Here is a 27,692-nt window from a genome sequence, read left to right as displayed (position 1 = left end):
TGCATGTCTACACTGCTCAAGCATCAGTTTAAAAAAAAATGAGTAAAATTGTGTTGGTAGATCTCTAGTAATAAGCCTTACAGTACTGCATTCTTATATAAGATTAGACATATACCCACATGTGCTTAATGGTGGTAGTGGTCTGGAAACGGCTACATTGGCCACCAAGGCCACCTAGAGATATTTTGGCTGAAAAGGGATTATGCCTAGATTTCCAGCACCCAAGGACTATGATTTAGCCACCAGACTATGGCAGACAGCCTCCAAAATTATTTTCGGCATTAAACATTGTCCTCCAGCGGTGCCCACTTATGCCCTCCTAATCATTTCAGTCCACTGGACAAGAGTGTTTGGTACATGGGCTCAGATTCAAAGCTGGAAATCTGTCTGTGGAAGTCACACACCTTTCAGTCTCCCAATGCAACAGGTGAGACTGAGGAGGCAGCCACAGCTTCTCCTGTCCATCCCCTTGCCAGCCCTGTTGTCTACCTTGTCCTCCTGTTTGCTGGGTGGTATACACAATTACTGCAGGCTAGAGAATGGGGCAGACAGCAAGGATGAAGAGGGACCAGGCAAGAGAAGCTGCAGTTGCCTTATCCCCTACTACACTGGGAGACTGAAAGTCATATGAAAGCTGTCTGTTTTTTCTTCTGGCATCCCTAGCTCAAATCCAGTCCATCAAATTCAAGTGCAGGTCAACACACTGTGTGGCCCACAAAGAGGAATACATCCCACCAGCCACGTGTGGCAGTCCACTAAGGGCTCAGTCCACTGCCCATTTGTCCTGTTGACTGGGGCTGTAAGAACAGGGGAGATGTCTGGCACCCCTCTAGAGTAAGCAAGTAAGTAATCATCATCCCTCAGCCTCATCTATATCCCCATCTATAAAACATTAAACCAGAACAGCTTAACTCGCAGAATGATTGCATCAATGACACAGGAATGGACCAAGGTGCGCTTCGCTTACTTGAAGGCCTCGATCATTAATAGCCAACAGCCCATTGATCATACATAAAAATTTCATGGGACTCTGCAGGGCTTAAAGAACGGAAAATGACCTCATTGTTCTCTGAAGACAACAAAAGGAAATATTTCTGTGGGCTCTTCCAAGGAAAATTGGAGGCTATTGGTCGAATGCTGACGTGTTGCCATACTTTGCTTCCCTGCATCAGGATTAGGAACCTTGGATGGACCACGGACTCATCTAGCTCAGTATTGTCTACTTTGGCAGTGGCTCTTTAGAGCAGGGCTGGGCAGAAAGTAGGTCTCCAGATGTCTGAAACTTCAACTTGAAGGTCAGCACTCTTGACCATTGGCCATACTGTCAGGGGCTTCTGGGAACTGAAGTTCAAAACATCTGAAACGTCTTTCCCATCACCTCCTGCCCAGTCCTTCTAATAGAGATGCCTGGGATTCAGCCTCGGACCATTGGCAACCAAGCTTCAGCATGCGCTCTACCAGCTAGTCCTTCTCCCCCCCCCCCCTGCATGCGATTATTTTTGGAGTGTTTTAGCACACACACCCCGCACCCTCTTGACACTTTCATGATCTTCTCAGTTCCCGGCTACAAAATTACTGCAGTTACAATTAAAGATAGACTTCTGAAACAAAGCCTGCATAACACATCATCAGGAAAAGAAATTACATGGGCTTTGAAGCAATTCTTATAGGTATTTGCTTCTGTGATGTTTCTCAGCCCTGGGCAAATATCTTGTCATAATTAGTCTCAAAGTATATATAATACACAGAATATAACAATATGCCAGAGGCCTTACATTTAAGCTTAATGTGCCCCCCACCACCACCACCACACAGGTCCTTGCTATATCACATATATCACACTAACCTCACAAGTGTCCAGTAAAACATGACTGAAGGGGAAGGCTACAATCCAATACAGGGTTAGACATACTTGAACACATGGATTTTGGGTTCAGAACCTGACTGAGAAGATTGAGTGCCATTCTCTGTGCCCCTATAAATCTCTACCCTGTTAGTACAGTTGTGAACTGACCTGAAAAAAATTGCCTAGCCTGCTCTTGTTCCTTTAGCAGCAGTTTGGCCGGCAAAAATCAGCAGCTGTGTGGCACTGAGATAAACATTATCATTTGCAATATGAAGCAACTGTTAATGTGAGAGCTAGAGGGGATGGGTGAACAGTTGGCAGCGTTCTCTGCACTAGACTTGTTGTTGTTCAGTCGTGTCCGACTCTCCATGACCCCATGGACCATAGCACGCCAGGCCTTCCTGTCCTGCGCTTTTTCCTGGAGTGTGCTGAAGTTCATATTCATTGCATCGGTGATGCTATCTAGCCATCTCATCCTCTGCCGTCCCCTTCTCCTTTTGCCTTCAATCTTTCCCAGCATCAGGGTCTTTTCCAGGGAGTTTTCTCTTCGCATTAGGTGGCCAAAATATTTGAGCTTCGGCTTCAGTATCTGTCCTTCCAATGAGCAGTCAGGGTTGATTTCCTTTAGGATGGACTGATTTGACCTCCTTGCAGTCCAGGGGACTCGTAAGAGTCTTCTCCAGCACCACAGTTCGAAAGCATCGATTCTTCAGCGCTCAGTCTTCCTTATAGTCCAGCTCTCACAGCCATACATTACTACTGGGAAAACCATAGCTTTGATTATACGGACCTTTGTCGGCAAGGGGATGTCTCTGCTTCTTACTATGCTGTCTAGGTTTGCCATAGCTTTCCTCCCAAGGAGCAAGCGTCTTTTAATTTCATGGCTACAGTCACTGTCTGTGGTGATCTTGGAGCCCAAGAAAATAAAATCTGTCACTGCTTCCATTTCTTCCCCTTCTATATGCCAGGAAGTGATGGGGCCAGAGGCCATGATCTTAGTTTTGTTAATGTTGAGTTTCAAACCAGCTTTTGCACTCTCCACTTTCACCCTCAACAAGAGGCTCTTTAGATCCTCTTCGCTTTCTGCCGTTAGGGTGGTATCATCTGCGTATCTGAGGTTGTTGATAATTCTCCCGGCAATCTTAATTCCGACCTGTGATTCATCCAGCCCGGCATTTCTCATGATGTACTCTGCATATAAGTTAAATAAGCAGGGCGACAATATGCAGCCTTGTCGCACTAGACTTACCACTCTACAGAGTTTAAACCTTCCCCTGCACAACAGAGATTGGCAGAGGGGGCAATTGAAATCAGCTCCATGCAATGGATTTTTCATTCTTTCCCACCCTTACTCTTGAGCTCTTGAACTCAATAAACTGAGGCTGTAATCCTAAACATATTCACTAGGAAAATCAGTAGAATTTTCTTCCGAGTAAACATATTTAGGATCAGACTGTACAAAGATGATATAGTCCTGCCATCTCATTTGTGCACGCACACACTTTCTTCCCTCTCTGGATATATTTTGCCTTCTGAATCAATACTTTGCATTCCTTTAAAAAAAAAAGTCTGGATAATTTCTGTAATTCCATAGATAACAGTAGACCGACCTTATTAAATGAGTACAAGCTTCTAAAACACAAATCTCACAATGACTAGAATCTACTATTACCAGAGTTTTGTTGATTTCCTTTCCACATTCCCTATCAGATCTTCATCAGTTTAAACTACTTTGAGCATAATCCTATGCATGTTTAGACAGAAAGAAGTCCTACAAGTCCCAGCATTCCCCAGCCAACCATGTTGGGAATTGTAGGATTTTTTTCTGTCTAAACATGCATAAGATTGTTCTGTTTATGTACTTTTTAGCACAAACGACTTGGCCATCTTCCACCAGTTGCCCTGAGGGATGGATCCTGATCTTTTATTTATTTGCTTTTAATTTGTTAGTACCGTTTATTGTGATTTTATTATTTTGATGTTGCTTATAAGCCACCTTGGTAGGATTTGCATCCCGAAAGGAGGCATACACATAATTGTAATAATAAATGAATAAAATTTACTCAAGAGTCTAAGACTCCAATCCACACATGTACCTGGGACTAAGCCTGATTGACCTCCTGTGTCCTTAATCACATGAATCTTCCTTTCATTAGAAGCAATATTGTTCTTTTTATAAGGGTCCTATTTTTAAAAACTAAAACAGAAAATGGAGACACGCCTAATCTAAGTCCTCCCACCTGCAACATTTGCTGCACAAATCCATGCATGTTTATTTGGGATTGAGTCACACAAGTGGGACCTGCAACACAATGTTGCAGCGTGGAGTACCCCTCTTCAAGGTTCCAGCCAGCCATACCTTCTTGCAGGACACAACATTCCATCCCCACTCCCCATTTCCCATTCCCCCTCCCCAACAGTCAACCAGCATTCTACATCCACTGAGCATATTCAGTCCTCACTGAAATGTTCAGAGGAGTGTTTCCGCTACTTAGGGTTTTTTCTTACTATATATATTTCTGCAAACCTTGCGGGTTTGCAGCCTTCTTATGCATGGATGATACTGTTTTGGCTAAATAAGGATCCACACTCAGAGAAAGAATTTGCTATCAGTACTAAAGACTGAGTTCGGGGAAGGTGATTTCCAACAGATCAGAGAAAGAAATGAGAACCTGGAGCGGGCTGGGGCTTGCTCTGTAGTCCCTCGTTTTCAAGTGAAAGGTTAGTTGCAGGGACCAGCCCAAGACATTTTGCTGCCTGAGGCAAAGCAGCAACTGCTGCCCCCCACCACCCAAGTCAAAGTGCATATTACCCAAAGCCAGCCAAGTTACTTTAGCAAACACGACAGACAACCCCCCAAGCACTTTTCCCCATCCCTGGCAGTAAAAATACTACTACTACTACCACTACTACTACTACAACAACAACAAAAATAACTAACCAAATACCTTCTGGGGGTGTCATGCCCTTTCATGACACCCAAAATCTGCTTCCTGAGGCAGCAGCCTCTGTCTGCCTGATGGTAGGGCCTGCCCCACAGAACAGCATAAGGCCTTTTCCATGCTGGCACCACACCCACCCTCTACAGTCCCTGCCTAGGAAAAGTAGTCAAGCTACTTCCTTGCTTGATTTCTGCTACCAGCTGTAAACATTCATACAGAAACAAGATTCTCCCAGCTATTAAATTATCAGCATTGCTACTATCAATTTTAGTCATTGACATGTAATTGTGTATATGCTTTGTTTTATGTTGTATCTTATAATGCCAGTCTCTTTTCCCCGTTTGTGTTGAAAGTTGCTTTGATTTTTGATTTTTTAGTGAGGCTGTGCTCCTGTTCCGCTTACCTGGGGAGTAAGCCCCAGTAAACTCGACAGGACTTCCTTCTGAGTAAACATGTATAGGATTGTTCTGTAATATATTTATTAAGATAAATACATAACCTATCACATGTATTGGTTTGGATATGAACTTCATTGAGCTCAATGGGATTTATTCCCAAATAGGCATACATGCCCCTTCATGGATCACTGCCTTGTTGTGGTGAAGGGGCTTGCGTAACTCAGTGAAGCCATAAGCTATGCCGTGCAGGGCCACCCAAGACGGACAGGTCATGGTGGAGAGTTCTGACAAAATGTGGTCCACTGGAGAAGGAAATGGCAACCCACTCCAGTATTCTTGCCAAGAAAACCCCATGGAACGTATGACAAGGCTAAAAGAGATGACGCCAGAAGATGAGCCCCTCAGGTCGGAAGGTGTCCAATATGCTACTGGGGAAGAGCAGAGAGAATTTCCAAGTAGCGCCAGAAAGAGTATAGTGGCTGGGCCAAAGGACACTCAGCTGTGGATGTGTCTGGTGGTGAAAAGAAAATCCGATGCTGTAAAGAACAATATTGTTTAGGAACCTGGAATGTAAGGTCAATGAATCAAGGTAAGCTGGAGGTGGTCAAACATGAGATGGCAAGATTGAACATCGACATCTTGGGAATCAGCGAACTAAAATGAACAAGCATGGGCAAATTTAATTCAGGTGACCATTATATCTACTACTGTGGGCAAGAATCCCTTAGAAGAAATGGAGTAGCACTCATAGTCAACAAAAGGGTGGGAAAAGCAGTCCTGGGGTACAATCTCAAAAACGATAGAATTATCTCAGTACGAATCCAAGGCAAACCATTCAACATCACAGTAATTCAAGTCTATGCCCCAACCACTGAGGCCGAAGAAGCTGCGGTTGATCGGTTCTATGAAGACCTACAACACCTTCTAGAACTAACACCAAAAAAAGATGTCCTCTTCATCTTAGAGGATTGGAATGCGAAAGTAGGAAGTCAAGAAATCACCGGGATAACAGGCAGGCATGGCCTTGGTGTACAAAATGAAGCAGGACAAAGGCTAATAGAGTTTTGCCAAGAGAACACACTGATCATAGCAAACACTCTTTTCCAACAGCACAAGAGGTGACTCTACACATGGACATCACCAGATGGTCAATATTGAAATCAGATTGATTATGTCCTTTGCAGCCAAAGATGGAGAAGCTCTATACAGTCAGTAAAAACAAGACCTGGAGCTGACTGTGGTTCAGATCATGGGCTTCTTATTGCAAAATTTCAGCTTAAATTGAAGAACGTAGGGAAAACCACTAAACCATTCAGGTATGACCTAAATCATATCCCTTATGAATATACAGTGGAGGTGAGGAATAGATTTAAGGGATTAGACCTGATAGACAGAATGCCTGAGGAACTATGGATGGAGGTCTGTAACATTGTTCAGGAGGCAGCAACTCAATCTGAATTAAGATTGCTGGGAGAATTATCAACAACCTCCGATACGCAGACAATACCACCATAATGGCAGAAAGCGAAGAGGATCTAAAGAGCCCCTTGTTGAGGGTGAAAGTGGAGAGTGCAAAAGCTGGTTTGAAACTCAACTTTAAAAAAACTAAAATCATGGCATCTGGCCCCATCACTTCCTGGCATATAGAAGGGGAAGAAATGGAAGCAGTGACAGATTTTATTTTCTTGGGCTCCAAGATCACCACAGACGGTGACTGTAGCCATGAAATTAAAAGACGCTTGCTCCTTGGGAGGAAAGCTATGGCAAACCTAGACAGCATAGTAAGAAGCAGAGACATGCCCTTGCCGACAAAGGTTCGTATAATCAAAGCTATGGTTTTCCCAGTAGCAACGTATGGCTGTGAGAGCTGGACTATAAGGAAGGCTGAGCGCCAAAGAATCAATGCTTTCGAACTGTGGTGCTGGAGAAGACTCTTACGAGTCCCCTGGACTGCAAGGAGGTCAAATCAGTCCATCCTAAAGGAAATCAACCCTGAGTGCTCATTGGAAGGACAGATACTGAAGCTGAAGCTCAAATATTTTGGCCACCTAATGTGAAGAGAAAACTCCCTGGAAAAGACCCTGATGCTGGGAAAGACTGAAGGCAAAAGGAGAAGGGGACGGCAGAGGATGAGATGGCTAGATAGCATCACGGATGCAATGAATATGAACTTGAGCACGCTCCGGGAGAGAGCGCAGGACAGGAAGGCCTGGCGTGCTATGGTCCATGGGGTCACGAAGAGTCGGACATGACTGAACGACTGAACAACAACAGGCATACATGGCATTTGCAGCTTTAGGCTGCAATCCAATTCTCACTAACTCACGTGAATGAGGCTTTCATACATGAAAGCACCTTTCTGCATCTGCCTCTCTTGAGCTTTTTGTTTATAATATATATATATGAATGTTGTTAATGGAACTAAAAGTAGAAGAGAAGGTTCTGAAAATCCAAATGCACATCCTAGCCACTGTAGGGTACGTTTTACATAGTTGTTATTAATATGGGCAACATAAAAATCACTTTGAGCGTCATATAGATTTGCCAGCTTTTGATTCAAATCACCCACCCAGACACCCCTTTATAACAAAAGTTGGATTTGCACCAATTAGCAGATGATCATATTTATCTCCATGCCTCGAAAAGCATCAGCTGCTGATTCGGACAGACCAAGGTGCTGTTAAAGGCACAGGAGCAGGGCAGTTGGCGACCCGGAGGGCATGTGTAAAACTGCCTTTAGAACCTGAACCATTTATCTGGGCGACGTGTAAAAGCTGCATTCTTTGGCCCGATAGATCCCTTAGGGCTCAATCCTATGCAGGTTTAGACAGAAAAAAGTCCTAGAACTTGCTGGCTGGGGAATGCTGGGAGTCGTAGGACTTTTTTTCTGTCTCAACCTGCATAGGATTGTGCCCTTATTCACTCTGCCTCCAATCCTTATGTCACACTTCTTCTTTTAATCTGCACTTCCTAGAACCAGAGCAAGGACAGGTGCCACACTGGTGGGCCAAAGCTCCTGATTTGGGCAGGATCTTTATATACATCTTTAAACTGAATCTTGAGCAAGCCAATTTCCCTGGAAAAAGAAGACTGGACTAGAGCCCAATTAAGGGTGCCTCCTCCATTATTATTGTTCTTTTATATGGACCTGGGGAAGTTGATTTGTGGCAGCATTATGAATGGGCAAAGCACACCTGGCAAAAAGCCTTCCTTCTAGGCAACCCTTGAAAAAGCACAGGGGCCCTTCCAAGTCTTAACACAGCAGCCCCAGATCTTGCAAAGAAACTCCGATCCAGCGTATTTCTGTTTTGATCTGAATACAAGGAAGCTTGGCAAATGGGAGAAAGTTGTCCTGTTCAAATATGTCATCTTTACTCCATTGTCTCTCACATTTCAGGCCAACACAGCAGCGGTAGCAGCAGCAGACAACTCCAAATAAAAACAGACGCATCTCTTCTCCTCCCCACCCCCTCCCGGAGAAGGGCTTCTCCCATCAGAAGCCGCGAGAGGGCACTGCTCCATTTGTTTGACAATTCTAACAAGCTTGTGGGAGCTAGAATTTTGGAGGAGGCAGCTATTTTTTTTACTGTGGAAAATGTTATGGCTCCTGTTTTAGCTTCAACACCCAAAAGAAGGATGGGTGGGGACAATGAAGTGCAACGCCACATAAATTCTTTTCAGTGAGGCCTTAAAAACACCCACACACACCACCCCCCTCCACCCAATCCATTTCGCCACTTGGTGGCTTTCCTTTCTACTTTCTACTTTTGCATTGGATACCCTCATTTAACTCCTCTAATTCATCACACATAGCACCTTGCACATAACATTTTTCATGGAATAAGAGGCAGCATTTTGTGCCCTAGATCTAAATAGATGACTTTACATTTCTGAACCTGTGTGGCCCAATCCTGCACATGTTTTACTCAGAAGGAAACCCAAATTCAATGTGGGGGATGTTTATCCACGTAGGATTGTAGGCCTTAAAGGCACTGAATCAGTGAAGCAATATCTTAATAACAATCAGGGTGCAATTTTCACATCTGCATATATCACCCCAAAGTGCAGGGGGGGGGGGCTAAGAAAAGGGGGAATTTGAAAACAAGCATGATTAGATCCCAACTGGGCTACCAGAATGAACAACATCCTCTGGCCAAACAGCACATTTACCAGTGCTGCAAAACATGAACACTGAGCTGGGCAAAAGTGCAACTGAACTGAGTTGAACTTCCTACCCACACATAGGATCAAGTTATAGGGCAAATCATACACTCATTTGCTTAGGAATAAGTCCTATTGAGCCCAGTGGAGTTTATTTCTGAGTCAATATGTAAAAGGGAGTAGGCTGCAAGGATGCCTTTTGGCTTACAATGTGCCACTTGTCAACATTAATGATGCAGGGGAGAGTGGAATGGAACAGAAAACCATTTCATTATCCAGTGCACATGCTATCCAATGTAGTGATTTCACTTGAAAACTGCGGATGCAACAAATGCAAAAATATGCATTAGCTATTGAAAATAATCCAAAGTAACGAAATACAATTGCTTCGGAGTTCTCTTCTGCCTGACATATTAGCTCATGCAAGGGAGACCTTCACGTTCGGAGGGAGCACTTTCATCAAGCATCACCCTACCCCCACTCCAGGGCATTGCAAAATGATACTGCCACGTGGAGAACTGGACTACACGTCCTCCAAATGTTGCGATCATCTTCTCTGTCCAAGCAACAAGGCAACCCAATGCACATTTACACAGAAGTCACTCCCACTTTATTCAATGGGACTTACAGCGGAATAAGCCTGCATAGGATTCCAGCCTAAGGCTGCAGTCTAACCAGGAAGATCGCATGGCTAGGAAGTAAGAATCTGACTGCACATGTTTGGAGTGGGTGAAAATCTAAGGTCACACACAGGATGTTTCCAGAGGGACAAGAGACAATGGATTGCACGCGCGCACACAAGCCACTAACAGGACTTTGGAACCCCATTGCCCTGTTTGTGTGGCATGAGAATCTTGTTAATGGGGAACAGGAAGCAGAAGACAGCTGTTTCCAAATACAGTGCCCACTTTGGCCAGTGTAGGTTTTTACCTTTCCACTACGAATGTGGGAAATGTGTAAGTTGCTCTCAGGGCCAGTCTGTGAGGTCGACCGAACACAGCTTCCCCCTACCTGGTGCCTTCCAGGTGTGTTGGGGGTATAAATCCCAGCATCCCTAGCCAGTACAGCCATTGGATGTGATGGGGATCAGAGGGGTTGTAGTCCAGCACATTTGCAAGGTACTCTGCTGGGAGCGGGGGAGGAAACTGACTTCAGATGCAATCCTATGCATGTTTAGGCAAACATGCTGGCTGGGGAATGCTGAGAACTGTAGGGCTTTTTTCTGTCTAAACATGCATAGGGCTGCACTTTTAACCAGCTCTTTTGGCCTGCGATTCCCTGTGCTGCTGCAACTGCACTCTTACAGAACGCATTGTAGAGTTGTGCATAGTTGCACAACTATGGGAGCAGGATGACAGCCCTGAGTCTGTCGGTGCCACTCTTGTTTTGGCCTTCCTACCTCTTGGCCATTCAGGTCAGGAACAGAGCAGAATCATCAGAGTGGGTATATAATCTGATTTGCCTGTTCATTTCTGCATGACTGCAAGGTTGGCCTCTTTCTACACCCTCCAATAACAGGTAGCCCAGATTTATTTTGGGTACAATCCAGCCAGCATTAAGCATCTTTAAGTCCTATTAATATCGTTAGGGAGAAATACACACAGGTGCTTAATTCTCCTATTGAATCCTATGGGATTTTCAGGCTGCAATGCTGTGTGTACTAACAGGAAGTCCCACTGAACTGCAGTGGTGGGTCCATCTGGGCAACCATGCCTATGACTGAGGTTGAAGTCTCTGAAAGGAACATTTAGGCAAATGTTCTTTTTTCTTATTAATTAACGGTTTTCCTCATTAACCCTCACACTGCAATCCATTGATCTGCTCTACAATGCATTGGCCAGGCTGCAGTCCTCTCCTCACTTACCCGGGAGTAAACCCCATTCAACTCAGTGGGATTTACTTCTGAGTAAACATGCATAGGATTGCGCTGTCTGTTACAAAGATCGAGGTTGCCTAATTGGGAAAACTACACCGGTTGATGAGTTTGTGTGTTGTGTATAATTCCGTTACTTTTTCAACAGAATTGGAAATGATGGATGATACCAATTGCATTCCTCTCTCTCTCTCACACACACACACACACAATTTCTTATCTTTAAGAAATTCCGGGCAGGATGTCATTTGGGGAAAAGGTTAGAAATCCTTGAGTTAGCCCCAAGCCATCTTGTTTTCACCTTTTCCGCCTCTCTGCGCTCCCCCCACCCACTAGTATGACTTTCCAAAAACCCACGGAGTGGTTTTTTTTGTTTCTGTCTCCTAAAGTGGGGGGCTTTCTGTGGCGGTCTTCTCACAAGAGGAGTGCTTTGTTCCCCAAACCCAAGCCATTCTGGAACGAAAAGAAACGCTTGTAACGAAATTGACGCCACCAAGCCGAGAATTAAGCGGCTGAGGAGATAAAAGGGCGCATTAAATTAAAAAAGAAGGGGGGAGGGGAAGCGGTAGAAGCAAGTTGTGTTAATGCGGGGAGGAGGAAGAGAAGCGTGGAATCTGGGATACCCTGAGCCTAAGCCTATACTACATGCCACTAAGTCCCTACTGAAAGCCAGTTTTCAAACAATGGGGTTAGGATTAGGATGGTGATTTTGTATTTCCTTGCACGCTTCTTTGGAAACAAAGGATACAACCCAACCCAGGGGGGGCGCTTCGAGGGCCGCAGCCCTCTGCACTTCTACTTGGGAGTAAGCCCCCATGGAACTCAATGGGGCTTACTTCGGAGTAAACAGGATTGCATCCTTAAGCCTCAGGTTTACGCAGAAGGAAATTTCACTGTGGTTCACGGGGCTTCCCCAAAAGAAACGCGCGGAGAACCTCCACCGGACACTGCACGGGGACTTAAAAAGGGCCTGCAACTTGGGCTTGATCGGGCTCAAATCCTTTTAAAGGACTCGCCGCTGCCTGGCGAATACGATCGGCGTGTGGGAACCCAAAGTAAGGCAGGTTTCCTCTGAAGCAAGCCCTTCCGAGGGCCGCGTGCCTAGGATGGCAGCCCGGGGCCAGGATCTATCGTGCAGATAAATGCAGTTCATGTATCTTTAGCAGTATACCACATATAGTGCATTTCTCTATTTAGTTCTTCCGCGTATAGTGCATCTGTCACGCACAAAATTAGGGAAGCCCCCTCCCCACCCCCATGTCCTGCCCTTTCCGCCGATCCTGCCCAGCCGGCGAGGCGCTCCACCGCTTCCCGGCTGCACCTCGCCTGGCCTCGAAGCGGCTCCCCTGCCGGAGATGCCGATGTCCTCTCTAAGTAACAGCGAACAATTGAAGCTCGGCTTCCTGCTTTCCCCCGCCTCAGAGGGCCGGGAACGGTCCGGCTGCGAGTCGCTCGGGGGCCGGCCCGGCCCGGCCCGGCCCGGCCCAGGGGGCGGCTTTGTGCCCTCAACCGGAGCGGCGGCCTCGGGTACGCACACAGCACTTTGGAAGCGGATTGGAAAGGCGAGCACAGCCTCCGCAGACGATGGCGAGTACAGCGAAGGGGGGAGTTGTTCCAGAGGAATGATTCCGGATTATAACCCGGGACTCTTCTTTCGATTCCGTGCCGGAGGGAATCCACCGGGAGACCAGCGCCCCGCCTCGCGTTTCCCTTCCTCAGATTCCCATCCTCCCCGTCGTGGCGCGCGTGAAAAACGCCTCCATCTAGTTGAGAAAATCGAACAAAAAGCGCCCAGCGCAGGCGAAGGGCGACGCCTTTGGAAGGGCGATTGCACGACTCGTGCGGAGTTTGTTGGGCGTCACTCTCCTTCGCACATCGAACTGATTTTGTTCCCCGCTCGGGGCCCGCTTCGAATTCGAGGGGAGGTTCCTCCATACCAAAGGGGTCCTCTTTTCTCTTGGCCCTTCTGCCTCTGCAAAAGAGCAGAGTGGCAAGCAGAGAGTGCTCTCCTATGCGCTCCCTACATTTGGGCGTTAAGTCCCATTAAATTCAATAGGGGTTGACTTCTTAGGAGGCACGACTAGGATTGCACTGCGCCATCTCCCAAATAGTGCGATTTAACTGGGGCTGGTTCGTGATTATGATCGAATGTTACCATTTCTGTATCTCATTTGTAGTCATCAAGGCGCTTGGGATCTAGTACAACGATCCCCCCCCCCCGCGCGCGTTAATGTTATATTACAGATTATTTAATCACAAACCGGCCATCTACTTCCAAGTCATTAATTTGCTCTGTCTGGTTACCGAGAAGGGAAGTAGGAGAGAAGAGAACGTCTCCGAGTTGGTGTGGTGGCGTAGTGGCTAACAGCGAAATCTGCTCAGAAGTAGATCCCATTGAGTTCAGTGGGCTCTCCTATGCACTGGGAGTAGTCCTACTATATAATCCTATACACCTGGGAGTAATCCCTTCTAACCCAGTGGGACTTACTTCTGAGTCGACCTGCCTAGGTTTGCCGCTGTAAGAGACTGATCAGACAGTCCCCAAGTCCAATCCTACCTCCACCACAAACTATGAGGCTTTAAAAAAAAAAAATCCACTCTTTCAGTTTATCATCTGAACGGGAATAATACTGCCCTACCTTACAGCGTTGTTTTGAGGATTACAAGAATATAGTTTGTACGGAATGTTTTGAAGATTCAAAAGCTCCATAGGAATCTGAAAGTTATTCCATTTAGCGGGAAAGAACCAATTTTGGATTTAAATTAAACTTTTCCCTCCCAGATCAAGTCGATTTAAAGTAAAGGATAGGAAAAGGGGCGGGGGGATAGGCACCTAACTGGCGGGAAAAAAATACCTTTTGCAAATACGTTTCCTATAGCAATAAGAAATCTGATATCCGCCCCTGGTTACATCCAAGGTGAGTCCTTCTAGATGTTGCCCTTTGCCCCGTGTAAACGAGATCCTAAAACTATAAGGGAAAACAAACACCAGGAAAACCAAAGGAAGGTGGAATATTTGCTCCGAAATAGATCCCATCGAGTTCCATTTGCTCCGAAATAGATCCCATCGAGTTCCATTAGGTCGCAGTCCTAAACCCACTCCCTGGGGAGCAAAGCCCATTCAGCTCAATGGGACTTAATTCTGAGAAAAGATGTCTAGGGTTGTGTTGCGACTCCTCGGAGAAGCGCGCCAGGGTTGTCGTCTTGCGGGCTGGGTTCTCACGTGATAATTGGACCTACACTGAATCCAATCTAGCTTCTGCTAGCGGGTTTCTTAGCCTCCCCCAACCTGGTGCCCTTCAGATATTTTGAACGTCAAAGCCCATGAGCCAGCATGGGCAATGGTCAAGAATGCTGGGAGTTGTAGTCCAAACCATTTGGAGAGTACCAGGTTGGAGAAGGCTGTTTTAAGGAACCACGAAGGGGAGGGGGTTTGGGGGGAAGGACCAACAGAAAAGGACCAACAGGAGCATTCCTCTGCGATTCACCCAGGTCGCTGCAGGGAGCCGGAGAAAACCCGGCTCTGGTATCATTCAAGAAAATGGCGCACGCTGTTCGTCCTACCCGTGTATATCAAAGATAACGTGTGAAGGGGCCTTTGGCGCGCGTAGGGCGACTTTTGAGGCTCGGGCAGACGCATCCCCATCCCCGTCCCCGCCCGAGAGGGGAGACGGGCTCGTCCCTGAAGGAGGCCTGGGGCTGGCGCTCCCGCTGCAGCCCGGCTCCTCGGCAGCCGCCGAGAGCAGCCCGGGCGGCACCCACCTGAACCGTAGCTGACGAGATCGACGCCCAGGGCCGGGCTCTTCCTCTTCCTGGGCCGGCCCTTCTGGACGGTGCCGGTGCCGTTGAAGTAGGGCAGCGCCAGGCCGCCGCCGCCGCCGCCGCCGCCCTTGGCCGCCAGCTCGGTGTAGCTCAGCTGCGGGGGCGGGTAGGCGGCGGCCTCGGCGCCCTGCAGGAGGCTCTCGAAGTGCGCCCGGCAGTAGACGGCGTGGTCCTTCATGCCGAAGTGGTCGCCCGTCGTCAGCGTCTTGTTGCACGTGGTGCAGGTGAAGCAGCTCAGGTGGTAGACCGACTCCCGGGCCCGCATCACCATCTCCGAGGCCGAGATGCCCAGGTGGCAGCGGGCACAGCGCTGCACGGAGAACCTTCTGGAGGGAAGAGCGCGCCCAGTTAGCGGCGTCCGGCCACGAGGCGGCGAGCCCGTCCCCGCGGCCCGCCAAGGCCCCGGGCGCGGCGGCCGGTCGGGCTGCGGCGCGCAGGAGCGGACGGCCCGGGGGGCCAAACGCGGGAGCGCCTGGGCGGGCTCAGAGGCAGCGCCGGGGCTGCCAAGCGGGGGCAAAGGCCCCGGGCGACAACGCGGCAGCTGGCGGTGGCTGCTCAGGACACAACAAAATGACCTTTAACAGCGCGATCCCATGCCGCCTCCACCCAGAAGTGAGCCCCAGTCTGCTGAGTGGGGCTTACTCCCATGTGCCTGTGCCTAGGATTGCGGCCTAAAAGGGTGACGCTCTGGATGGAGAGTCCCCAGAATCCGGAGCAGGGGAGCTTTCCGAGTTCACACCATCTGGCGAGAAAAGGAGACTTCGGGGGCCCGCTTCCAGAGAGGAGCGCAGAGATTCCTCCACGTTATTTGAAGCGGGGGGGGGGAGCGGGGGCGGGGGAGTCTGGCCTTGGGCGTTAAAGTGAGAAAGAGCAGCAGACAAGACCTGACCTCAAGAAAAAAAGGGGCAAAAGCTGAAATCCTATAGACCCTTACTTACCTGGTTGGGAGTAAGTGCCATGGCACTCAGTGGGGTTACTTCTGAGTAAACATGTATCTGGGATTTCACTGCTGCGCACCCTTCCCTGCGAAGACGACCCAGTGAGCGCAGCGGGACTTATAAAACATGCATCAGATTTCCCGTTATGCCCCATTAATTTCCACTGGGAAAAAGTTAATGCTCCTTTTGGAATCATTAGATTTTTAATCAGTGCTGACCTTTGGGTGGGTCGTGCCCAAAAGCATCCCAACAGTCTCTTAGGGTTGCAATCCTAGTACACAGAATTACCTGGGAGTAAAGCTCCGTTGAAAACAATGAGACTTACTTCTGAGCAGGCGTGCATGGGATTGGACTGTTAATGCATTCCGCATTGACAGTCCAATCCATTTTTACCTCTTTTCCATACTTCCTGTACGTGGACTTTTGCTATACAGGTGCCCTTTCCTCATTACTACAGCAATACTATCAAAATGGCAGCACCAGCACTCCCCCAAACACTTTTTTTTTTTTAAGAAGCAAAGGGATTTTACGCCCCTTGGCATTGGCTGTCTCCTAGTTAAAGAAATCTTGCTCGGTTAATTTCACGACTTTTAATAAATTACATCTGCATACATTTGCAACGAAGAAGCCATTCTTTTCCAAAGCTGGGGAAAGCATCCTTGGCTTTTAGATGGTGCCTGGTGATGGTGTGATTCCAGGCCCCCATCTTAGAAGAGACGTGTGAGGGAAGGTGGGAGATGGCTTTTTTAAAGATGTGTGGGGAAAAGGATATATAATATCTTTAAAACGTTCTGACTAGCTTGTTAATCGATTAAATCTTGCATAGTTACTTGGTAGAGCAGAAGTCCATTTTCTTGTTTGTAAAGCCAGGCAGGGTTCAGAACCAGAAAGAGAGAGGACCCCAAAGAAAAGGAAGCGTATATGCCTTGGCCCTGCATGGCTGAGAGGAGGAGGAGACAGGAGAGGTTCCCAAGAACCTCTCCTGTCTTGCAAAGAAGGCACAGCCTCAAATTCCCTCTCTCCCTCCCTCTCTCTCTCTCTCTGGGCCCTGAGAATTAGGGCGCAATCCTATGCACGTTTAGACAGACAAAAGTCCTACAACTCCCAGCATTCCCCAGCCAGGGGAATGCTGGGAGTTGTAGGACTTTGTCTAAACGTGCATAGGATTGCGCCCTTAGTTGCTATTTTAAAACGACAGCAAATGCACTCTGCACGCGCTCAGAAATGCTCTCGGGCTGACTCTGTTAAGTTCTTGCTTCTTCTAAGGGGCTCCTCGAAACATTCCCGAGGCTAGCCCCTAATCTAGGCAATGGCAGCTGTGGGGCGAATCTCTACCCGCACTGCGAGCAAAGCAAATCCTGCACATTTCCCCCAGAGGCCTGAGCCGTGGGCCGGGTCCGCCTCTGCCGTTCTCCGCTCGGTGAAGAAGGAGGCGAGCAGGGGCAGGGGAGGAGCCGCGACTCGGCAGGCAGGCTCTCAGCTGACCAGCGCGGGCCTTTGCTCACACCAAGGCGTTTAGGCCGGGGGTGGAAGGAAAGGGCCGGAAGACCGGGCCCTGCTCACGGTTATCTGCCCCTACGTTTAGGCGCCAATCCTCTCTACCCACAACTTGGGAATGAGTCCCATTGAATTCTATGGGGCGAGTAGACAAGGATGGGTTTGTGCGGTTACTTGAACATTACATTCCTGCTACTGATCCTTCTCCCCGAGGAAGAATCTTGTGGAACTGGAAGGTTGGTGTAATTCTAAGCCTACTAAATTTGGTCCAGGCAAACACACCGTAGTGGTTAATCTTCTGTGCCTTTAACAACTGTTGGTTTCTTTTAGGAGAGGCGAGTAGGCGAAGCGTTAGAAATAATGCTTAATATTGCTTCGTTTTAGGTTCACTTGGGGATCTTTCTCTCAATCGCAGTTCAAATATTTATATATTGGAAGGGGACGAAAGAACCATAAGGGAAGGAAAACAACATTTCTGGATTGTTTTGTTCTCTCTTTTTATGGTTTAAGAACAAGTCTCATTGAACTCACTGGGAGTTTTACTTTCTACTTTTGAGTAAACAGGCATGATTCTAGGCCCATTTCACTTGGAAGTAAAATTACATTAAATTATGGAAATCAATAGGAAATTGTTCCAAGGAAGCTTAGAGTTCAGGTGTAAAAAAAAAAGGAGTATTAATTGACTCGAAAAGGTTTCGAGGGAGGTGGCAAAATCCAGATATGTCTCTTTCACAGGAAAACAAAACCAGGGCTTGTCTGATGGCAGTTTAGCGCTAACCAGAGAGAGAGGCCAAGCGCTAACCAGAGAGAGAGGCCAGGCTGCCCCACGGGCGGGCCTGATCTGCTTGCACAGAAAGGATCTGGGGAAGGGGGTGGGTGGATTGTGTATTCACTGGTCCTACTGCTGGCCTAAGTGAGATTCTCCAGTCCAGAAGTGACACCAGCCCTTTCCAGAGGGACTTGGCGAATCAGCAACACATGCCTGTCTGCCCTTGCTTGCTGCAAGCAGGGGTCACCGGTGCCATCAGAATCACATGTCATCATTTTGTAGGGACATATAAGGATTCTGTGGTTCACGTAGGCACACACCTTTTTGGGGACAATGTTTCAAGCCTCCCCCCGCCCCCCTCCTGTGGTTTGAGTTGTGCCCCGATGCCTGCTCTAAGCAGACAGGTCATCCAGGAGGAGGAAGACATGTTGAAGGTCAGTAGAGAAGACAGAACCTCCCAGCCAGTGTCCCATGCTGGGCAACAAAAGCTAAAGCCCCCTCTCTACTTGCCCACACGAAGGAAAAGATCTGGATTTGCATTCTGCAGCCCACCTCCGGGGCTTTGTTCACACGTGCACCCTTCAAAGAGTAATCTGCACGTGTGAATGATCCCTCACAGGTCAAGCACTGCAATCTGGCCATGTCCGCATACTTTTATGTGGAGCCAGTTCACACATTCTGCTGCAAATCATCAGACCTGATTCACGCAGGCACGCTTAGCCACGAAGTGAAATTATATGAAGGAGTCATCATCGCAGTTCTAAAATCTCGGGCAGGACTTTTATATCACTCGATTATTATTATTTTTCCAACAGAGGCAGTTCACACGTTCAGTCCAGAGGCATCAAGACTGGGTTACACATACATGTGCACCAGTTCATTGCTCCACACTGGATAAATGGCACCCAACTTTGTGAACCCAAACTCCACTGAAAAGCACAGCACTGGAGACGCTGCGGAAGTTCTTGCTGGGGGTCCCATAACTGTGAAGAGGGTCGCATTCACACGTGAAAAGCTGCCTTCCATTTTCAGTGGTGAAGTGAGACCCTCTATATGTAAGAGCCAGCACCGAGTGGCCAATAATCCAGTGTAAAATGACGAACTCGAAACACATGCCTGTGTGAACTGGCTCCAAGTCATCAGACGAGGAGAACTCAGATGAAATGCATGTTCGTGTGAATCCTCGCGGGCTCCTTAACGGGGTTCGTTAACGGGGTTCGTTCCTCCAAGGGTTCGGCTATTGTGGAGCTTTGAAGCTACCTTTGCAGTTGGGTTGAAAGGGGGGGTGTTCTACCCTGGTGCCATGTAGTCTTCCCGAAACGGGGCCTTTTCCCCCTCCTCCCCTCCCCCGGGGTGTTGTACCTGTAGTAATCCTCCTTGCAGTAAATGCTGCCGTCCTTGGCAAAGCAGGTGAGTTCTGACTCCAACGCCAGTTTACATTCACAGCATTTAAGACACCGGAGATGCCACTGCTTGTCTACAGCCAGAAGGTAATATCTGTCGGAGATCTTGCCACCACACCCTGCGCAGAGGGCCGGCTTCTCGGGGCTCAGAGGGGGCACGTTCTGCAAAATAAATGAAACATTACACAGCTGTAAACGCTCATAGGGATATCAAAACAAAAAGGGAGGGAGGAAAAGCAGACCAACTACACTGAGTCGCTTCGAGACGGTCCCCTTGTCAAAAATACAGGCAAGGGCCTGACGCCAGACTTTAAATTGATCCTAGACAGGTCTGCTCAGGAGTAAGTAAGTCTTAATTGTTTTGAATGCTGCTCACGCCCAAGTAAATGGGTTTAGGATCACAGCCCTAGTTGCACTTGGTTCCCAACCGGAGTTAAGTGAACTCATGACTAACTTTGCCCCATTGTTTTGAGTGGGACCTAACTTCAGTTAACTTGGTCTGCCTGTAAACCATTCTGTAATCTGTACCAATTTACCCGGGAATAAGTCTCGTTGAACTCAGTTGGACTTACTTCTGAGTAGACATGTGCAGGATTGGACTGTTAGGTGCAATCCGATCCATTGTGTCTCGAACTGAGGAACTTCTGCTGGGAAAATCTGGATGGCTCTCTCTCCTGGCTCCGTTTACCGCCCCTCCCCGCCCCCCAATATCCAATTTAATATTTCATTGCAATGGCCTCAATCCCGATCAACTCGGTCATCGTCGAAAACAAACCGGTTTGGGGAGTAATTTTATTTGGGTAAAATCCAACGTAAGGCCTACTTGGAGTAGAACTATTGAAGTGAATGGGTCTGCTCCAAGTAGGTCTTATGTTGGATTTTACCCTTTGTTTTTGAACTCGGATAGAGCAGGCAGTGATCTCCAAGGATCTAAACGTTGGACTTTCTGCGGGTCTACTGGAAAGGCAGAGAAGTCGATCTTTGGACGCAGCTTTCGGGAGAGGCGGGCGCCCTCGGAATCAGATCGGTTGCCAGAGCTGGGCTTTGACGGCGGATGGTCGCATAGCCCCAAAAGAGAGGATTTCACTCTCTTCCTGCCCGCTGTCTCTGGAACTCCCTTTCCTGAGTCGTGTGGCGAAGGGGGTGGGGGGAAGCTTCTTTCCGAACAAGAGGGACGAGGGTGGAAAAACCGAGAGGCAACCCGACCCTTCGTCTCCTGCCGATTAGGAGGCCGACCCCCCAGCCATCTGTCGATTAACTGGAAAGCGAGCCTCGCTCGAGTGGACAATTACTTCCGAGGAAACCTGCCCAGGATCGGGCTGCAAGCCTAAATCTTCCCTGGGATATACAGCCTGGAAAGCTGATCACAGCCCGGGCGCCACGATTTGGGCCGAGCTGCAGAAGTTTGGAAAAGGGGATGTCGGGGACTGTTAAGAGGGCGGAATGCAAAACGGAGATCAAAGTTGTTGTTGTTGTTGTTGTTGTTGTTGTTCCCTGGGTCTTTGCTTATTTAAAACGTCGTTCCTCTCGCCCTCTCCCTTGGAAAGATCCCTTTCGCCAGTTTGTTTTCCCATCCAAAATTCCATGAAAAAAGAAGGCAAGTGTGGGTGTATTAGGTCTACAACGGCCTATTAAAATTTGAATGGATGGGGGCGGGGGTGTTTTGGTGCCGATTTTTTCGTTTTACTCCCTTCGATTTTATCTTTTGAAATCTCGACAGGGGTGGTGGGAAGACTTAAATCTTGGAGGAAAGCCATGCAAACCTTCACCAGAGTAATCAAATCAAATAAAACGAAACGAAATGAAATACAAAACAAGAACCGTGGAACAACAAAAAAGGGAGGAATGTTTTTCTTCTCTACTTGGGACAACCCCCCTCCCCCCCAAAAAAAAACAATCGGAGGGAGGCAAAGCGCTTGAAACGCCAATAAAGCCCTTCCTTAATGAACTTGATGGGGGGGGGGGAGACCAATTCAAAGAGGTGAAGCACAGCCTCCGGCAGGCTCTTACTTCGGTTCATTGTGAGTGCCCAACGGAAGTCCTGAGATTTAGGAGCGAAGGAAAACTTCCTTATTCACACTCCCCTCCCTCCCCTCTTTCTCTCAGCTCAGTTCCCGGAGAATTAAATAATCTGAAAGGAAGCGACTCAGTCTCTACTTCTCTATCTAGTTAATGCTAAATAATATGATTCTGGGGAAATTATTAACTGGAATATATATATAATCATTTCCGGAAGCGGAGGAAAATATTCCTTCCCTATACATTCCTCCGTTCTGTGGATTTCGCTCAGTCTCCATCAGTACTTTTTTTACAAGCTCAAATCTTTTAAGAGCGGCCTCGCCAAGCGAGGATAAGGCCTCCCCCCCTTTTTTTAAGTAAAAGGAGCCGAAATGAATTTCCAGTATCCAAATAATTAAAAAGAAATTTATCTTTTAAAACAATCTGGGATCTTCGACCTCGGAATAGTTGTTTTTTTAATGTATTAATAGTAAAGCAGACTTCTAAAGCCGCATGAGTCTTTACAAATGATTTTGAACTTCCTTGAAAGTAAATCCCGAGGAATTCAATACCCCCTAACCAAGTACCTTGTTGAGAATCCTGCTGCTCGGGCCATTCTTGTCCTCATTGGAGTTGGGATGCGGTTGGATGGGGGGAGTAAATTACACCAGCGTGTAAAATTAAGCCAATATACAAATTACTCCTCCTAAGCTTCCCACAACGAGAGCAGTTCCTAATGCCCTTCGTGTTAGTCAAGGATGGTAAATCCCGATTCTAATCAGATTTATTCGGAAATCGGTCTCACTGGGTTGAATGGGACTTACTTCCTGGTAAGTTTGTTTTAAGATTGCGACCCTGCAGGAGAGAGATTCCCATCGAATCCACAAGACCTACTTTCCGATGGATGTGTCAGTCCATAACATAAAAGGGAGTAAACAAGTTTGTTTACCGATCTGCAAGGGTATAACGGGCCGACTAATTAAAAATTAATAAATGGAGATATGATCCAACCAACCTTGAGCTCGTTGAAGCCTGTGCGGACAAGCAATGGGCACCGGACAGCCAAAGACTAAGCAGGTTTACTCGGAAGTAAATCTCACTGAATCCAAGGTATGCGTTCGCTAGTAACTTCTTACAACCGAGATACGGGACGTCGGTGTTATCCTGACCCTTACTTTTCTCTTAATGTTTAAAACAATTTTTTTAAATGCGCACGAATAAGGCTGGACACTAACTTGGGAGTAAGATCTACTCAATTCAGTGGGGCTTACTCCTTAGTCATCATTCTCAGGATCGTACTGTAACCATCTCTGTTCGCGGTTTAAAAAAACCAAACCACCAAACAGCAGAATAGGAATATTTCGGAACTGAGAGTGGGAAAATATTATTTTAACCTGTTGTATTTTGTTTTGTTTTTAATCCAATTTCCCGAGAGTTACATGAAAGAAACGATCTTGTAGAGCAAGATCGTTTCAACCTTGACACTAGGACGGTTTTGTCCGATATTTGGAGACGATGCTGCGGTGAGATTTTGGTCAATTACTGTTTTCCTCGCAGGGAGGGGGCTGCCTGTGTGATTTCCCCCTTTTCTCCCTAACCCCTGCCCCCCTTCTCTCCCCGGTTCGTGGGGGGGGGTGTCCCTCTTTTATCCCTCCCCGGAAAAAGTTCCAGATTTTCCCGCCGCTGCTTACCGCTTCCCGGCCGTTCATCTGGCTCGCTTTGGCCAAGCGGGACTCGCTCTTGGACCTTCTCTCCATCTCCTCCATGATGCCCTGAATGTGGCCTCCGGAGATGCCGTGGAAAAGCATGGCTGGGGGACGGAAGGGACACGCGTTTCCTTCAGCTCGGCACCCCACTATTTCCATATACAGGCCCCAGAGTCTTGGCACGGCTTAGAGCATCCGAATCGCCGGGCGACGGGGAGGGCCCGCGAGGAAGAGGCTTCCCGGCTCCGGTACACGCTGGCGCTTCTGGACCGGGGCTTGGCTGGCGACGGTGGTCTTGGGGGGCTCCCCCCGCCTGGCGGCGCAAGGACCCGTCGCCTTCCTGAAGAGGATGGGCAGAAAAAGGAGACGGAACCCAAAAGGGGGTGGGGAAGGGGGGAAGGAGGGGAATGGGTGGGGGAAGCGATGCGTACTACCAAGGCGGGGGCTGCCCTGAAGCTTCCTGGGCTGGAGAGAGACAAGAAGAAGAAGTTGAGCGGGCTGCGGAAAAGAGCCGCCAAGCGGGTCGGCAGAAACGATTAGGGCCAAAGACAGGGAAGTTCAATGCCGTTTCGTTTTTAAAACACAAAGAAAAGCCGAAGAAGGTGGGTTTGGGTTTTTTGAGGCTGGGGGAGGAGGGGTGTTTTGTTTTGTTTTTAAAAGCAGCGATCCCCGGTTGCTTGAAAACTTCCCAGTTGCCTCTAGGTTGGATTTGGGACTGCTGTTTGCCGAAGCTCTGTCCAATTTGTTAGAGACGAAAGCCAGCCCATTTTGGATAATTCAGTAGGAGGAGTCCTCGCCCATGAGCTGCCACCAGCCCCCCCTCCACCTCTTCTTAGACAGACAACAAAGAGCTGTCAAACTCCTCCAGCCCCCACAGTGATGGGCAAGCAGTGACAAATATTCCGGAGGAGGGGGGAATGTAGACCCCTTAACCCACCAGTGGTGAGGAAAGTGCGGGATGGGGGGGAAGCACCCTGGATCTTTTACGGGACTGGTTGGTGTGGACCCAGATTGTATTCCTGCTCCCCAACCCGCCCATTCGCCAACCCATCTCTCCCTCCACCCCTCCCCAAATCTCTGCCCAGCGTTCAGTCTTCAAGTTCAAACCGCATTTTAACAATGGGGAAGGGGGGGCAGAAATGAGGTGGGTTTTCTTTGAATGAAACTTGGCTCGGAGGGACGCTTGTGATGGAACCGGGAAAGGTGGAAAGAAGGAAGGAAGGAAGGGGGGGGGGGGAGGCAGGCAGGCAGGCAGGCAGGATTCACTCAGAGTTAAGCACGTTAAATTCCCACTGAGTTCAGTCCGTGGCTAAGGCTGAAACCCTATGAAAGTTGTGGGGAATGGGGGACGACTCAGTGGAGCTTACTTTCGAGTAAAAGATGCATAGGATTAGGGTGCGCATCTTTCTCATCCATAGCCTTACTAAAAGTGCTCGAGTTTAGCCGGATCGTCTCCTCAAAGTTGCAAAGCAGCTCCAGTGCCTCGGAATAAGGCCATCCAGTTTCATGGCATTGACTGCATTCCGCAGAAAAGGCAGAGGACTGCAAGGCAGGTTAACAAATCGCGAAGGGACGTGGCGATGTCGAGCGATGACTGATTTGGGGGGAAGACTGCGGGGCGCGGGCGAGGGCGGGGAGTTTTCTTGAGGCGGGCGCGAGGAGGACTTTCCACCCTTTTTGGGCAGACTGGCGCTGTCCTTTTCTTCTCTCTTGCGAAGGACTAGGACGCCCCGAAGGAAGACTTCTTCCCTCTGTTTCATACCATTTCAGTATTTAAAACATGGGGTTTCGATCCAACTCCAGAGCTGTTAAGATTTAACAGGGCAGGGAAACATTCTTTGATGCTAGTTGGAATGAAGGGGGAAACTAAACGAAGACAGAAAGGGAAATGTGCTTCTGAGAGAGAGAGAGAGAAATGGATGGATGGACGTTAACTTCAGTAGTAGAATCTCTTTTGGGGGATTGAAGAATTATACCAAGTTTTGGGAAGTCCTGGAACAAGTGGAGGGGGCCTCCCGCGGGGAGGATTTACTGCGGATTTCACCATTTCTCGCTTTCACGTGTTCTCCTGTGATTGAGGCGATCTCTTCATTGCATCAGCTGGATTGGTGGGATTCAAATAGCAAGCCTCAGAGTGGCACAGCGCTCCTTCTCCGCGCAAGCAGGCAGTGTTCCGTGCAGCTGGGAAGCGCCCTACCCTACCCTACCCTTCCCTTTGTTCCAAACGGGATCCTCTAGGGTTGGGCCCAACCCGGCAATTATCAACTGGATGGCCTCCCTCCCCCCCCCCCCGCGTTTCCCTGTTGACTTTTCACACTGGCAGCGGCTGTTTCTTGACCCTGAAGAGAAGGGTCTTGGCAGCCTCTCTGTCTCTCTTCAGAAATCCCCAACCCAGCGTTCAGTGTGACTCGGGAAATCGCCCCATTGGCCACCTGCATGTTAGTAACCGCTCACTCTTTCCCTTCCAAAGCACGGAGGCCAGCCGCCTGGTTGTGCAAGCAGGCTTTAATCCTCGTTCTTACTCCTCGCTCTCGAATTAAAAAGCGATTGGGGGGCGGGGGGGCCGGAAGGATGCCTTTTGCGTCAGGATGGGTCTACATTGATCCACCGAGAGCCAGAACGCAACGCCGAAAACGCAATTTCCATAGAGAAGCTCAAGCCAATGAAGTGAAATAAGCTTGGATTGTATTTTTTTTATTTGTTGTGTTACTTTTTAAAGGAGGAGAATTCCTTTCTTTCTGTTGGCACACTAGAGCCCCAAACAGCAGGGCTGTCTATTCACTGTAAGTAATGCAATTAGGAGAGAAACCTTGGGTTGAAAAGGGAATCTAAAACAGACGCAGAAACTGCAGGGGAAAAGACACGGACAGGATCCGAGCCCTTTCAATGAATGAGCACCGGAGGACTGGGAAAGATGGAGGGGGTTAAGAAAGAAATAGAGGGGGGGTCTTTGGGGAGGGAACTAACTGCGCAGTCCTGCTTTTCTTGGATCCCACAGAAGAGCTTTTGTGGATTGGAATGGGGCAGAAACTGCCGACGAGCAGCGCAGGAGTGTGCAGTTAGGTCACTAGACCAACCGCGCAACCCTATGCACGTCTACTCAGAACTAAGGCCCACTGTGGGCCTTTCCCCTACCTGCAGGTAACTGTGCGTAGGACTGCAGCCTTAGTCCGCAATCCTATGCACGCTTACCTGGGGGTAAGTCCCATTGAACTCAGGCGCACTCATTTCTGAGTAGACACGCACAGGACCGTGCTGTTCGTGAGGAACCCCGCCTCTTCTCGCGTCCCCCGGCCCGCGCGCTTTAGATGGCGACGTGCACTGTTAGCCTTCCCGCAAATTGTGGCTTGCCAGTTCTGCTAGGTCTGTGGGGGGCCTCCTGCCCCTCTGCCCCGAAGTCCTGTCCTAATGGCGCTGACCAACGCATGTAGAGCTCAACCCTATACATGCCTCCTCAGAAATAAGTCTGAGAGTTCAGTGGGGGTTCCTCCCAGGTAAGGGTGTGTACTCACCCTTTGTTGAGCTCAGTGGGACTTACTTCTGAGTAGATCTGTGTTAGGTTTGCACGGTCAGTCTCTCGAATCAAGAAGCCCACAAAAGTAGCGGTGGGGGAGAGAGAAAAGGAAGGCAGATGTAGGATCTGCTCCAGTGGCTTGGATTGGATCCAGTGGAGAGGTCACTTCCTTGTTCGGATTTTGCGTTTAACGTCAGGCCAAAGAAGTTTAGGAGACGGAAAAGTCACACCTTTTGTTCTTCTCTCTGTTGTTTTAGGTTCCCTTTCAAGTAAACAATAATCAAAAGAATGGATATTTCAATAGATCAGGTGCCAGTGTTGTAGGAAAATCCGTTCGGGAGGAAAGATAACTTTTACAGTTCAGTAAGTTTCACAATCCTTTATCCGTAACCTGCCTTGGACTCTGCTTTCTGTTTTTTGTTTTTTTAAGGGAAAGTCGATAGATACTTAAAAAAAAAACAACCCAGTAGCAGCAAATACATTACTGTGACGCTCATTTGCATGGACTATAATGGGGGCGGGGAGAAGCCAGTGATCGGAAATCAATAGGACCCTTTCACGAAGGCTGATTCAGATCAATAAACTTTTAGAAATAAAATAATAATTGCAAGTATAATAAAATAAAATAATAATTGCAAGTATAATTGTACCGTGATGATGACGACAAAGAACAGTCAGAGGGACCTGGCTAACTACCACTGGAAACAGGCTAGGGTGGGACTTGACCTGCCCCATCGTGGCCTTTCTTAGATTCTTAACTGGGGTCAGTGCCCCGCCCCGATGCAACTCCAGGCAGTCCAATCCTTCTTCCTGTGGCCATCTGCT

General features: G+C 48.3%; 1 protein-coding gene across 2 annotated transcripts in view; it reads right to left on the bottom strand.

Moving 5' to 3' along the window:
* LHX9 (LIM homeobox 9) overlaps positions 1-23,704 on the bottom strand; it is a 40,986-nt gene extending 17,282 nt beyond the window's left edge. Inside the window, exons 1-4 of one of the 2 annotated variants that reach the window (XM_084848204.1) lie at positions 23,339-23,455; positions 19,609-19,811; positions 14,983-15,368; positions 757-762 (exon numbers count right to left, since the gene is read on the bottom strand). In XM_084848204.1, the coding sequence (XP_084704330.1) occupies positions 757-762; positions 14,983-15,368; positions 19,609-19,811; positions 23,339-23,455 (712 nt within the window). Of the gene's footprint in view, positions 1-756; positions 763-14,982; positions 15,369-19,608; positions 19,812-23,338 lie in introns of both variants that reach the window. The other variant, XM_084848205.1, reaches the window with a different exon arrangement.
* Positions 23,705-27,692: the final 3,988 nt, after the last annotated feature.

Source organism: Heloderma suspectum, chromosome 4 (assembly GCF_057233095.1).
Source record: "Heloderma suspectum isolate Gila_16-S chromosome 4, 16-S_ref, whole genome shotgun sequence".
NCBI classification, from domain to species: domain Eukaryota; kingdom Metazoa; phylum Chordata; class Lepidosauria; order Squamata; family Helodermatidae; genus Heloderma; species Heloderma suspectum.
This window is presented reverse-complemented; position numbering and strand designations above follow the sequence as displayed.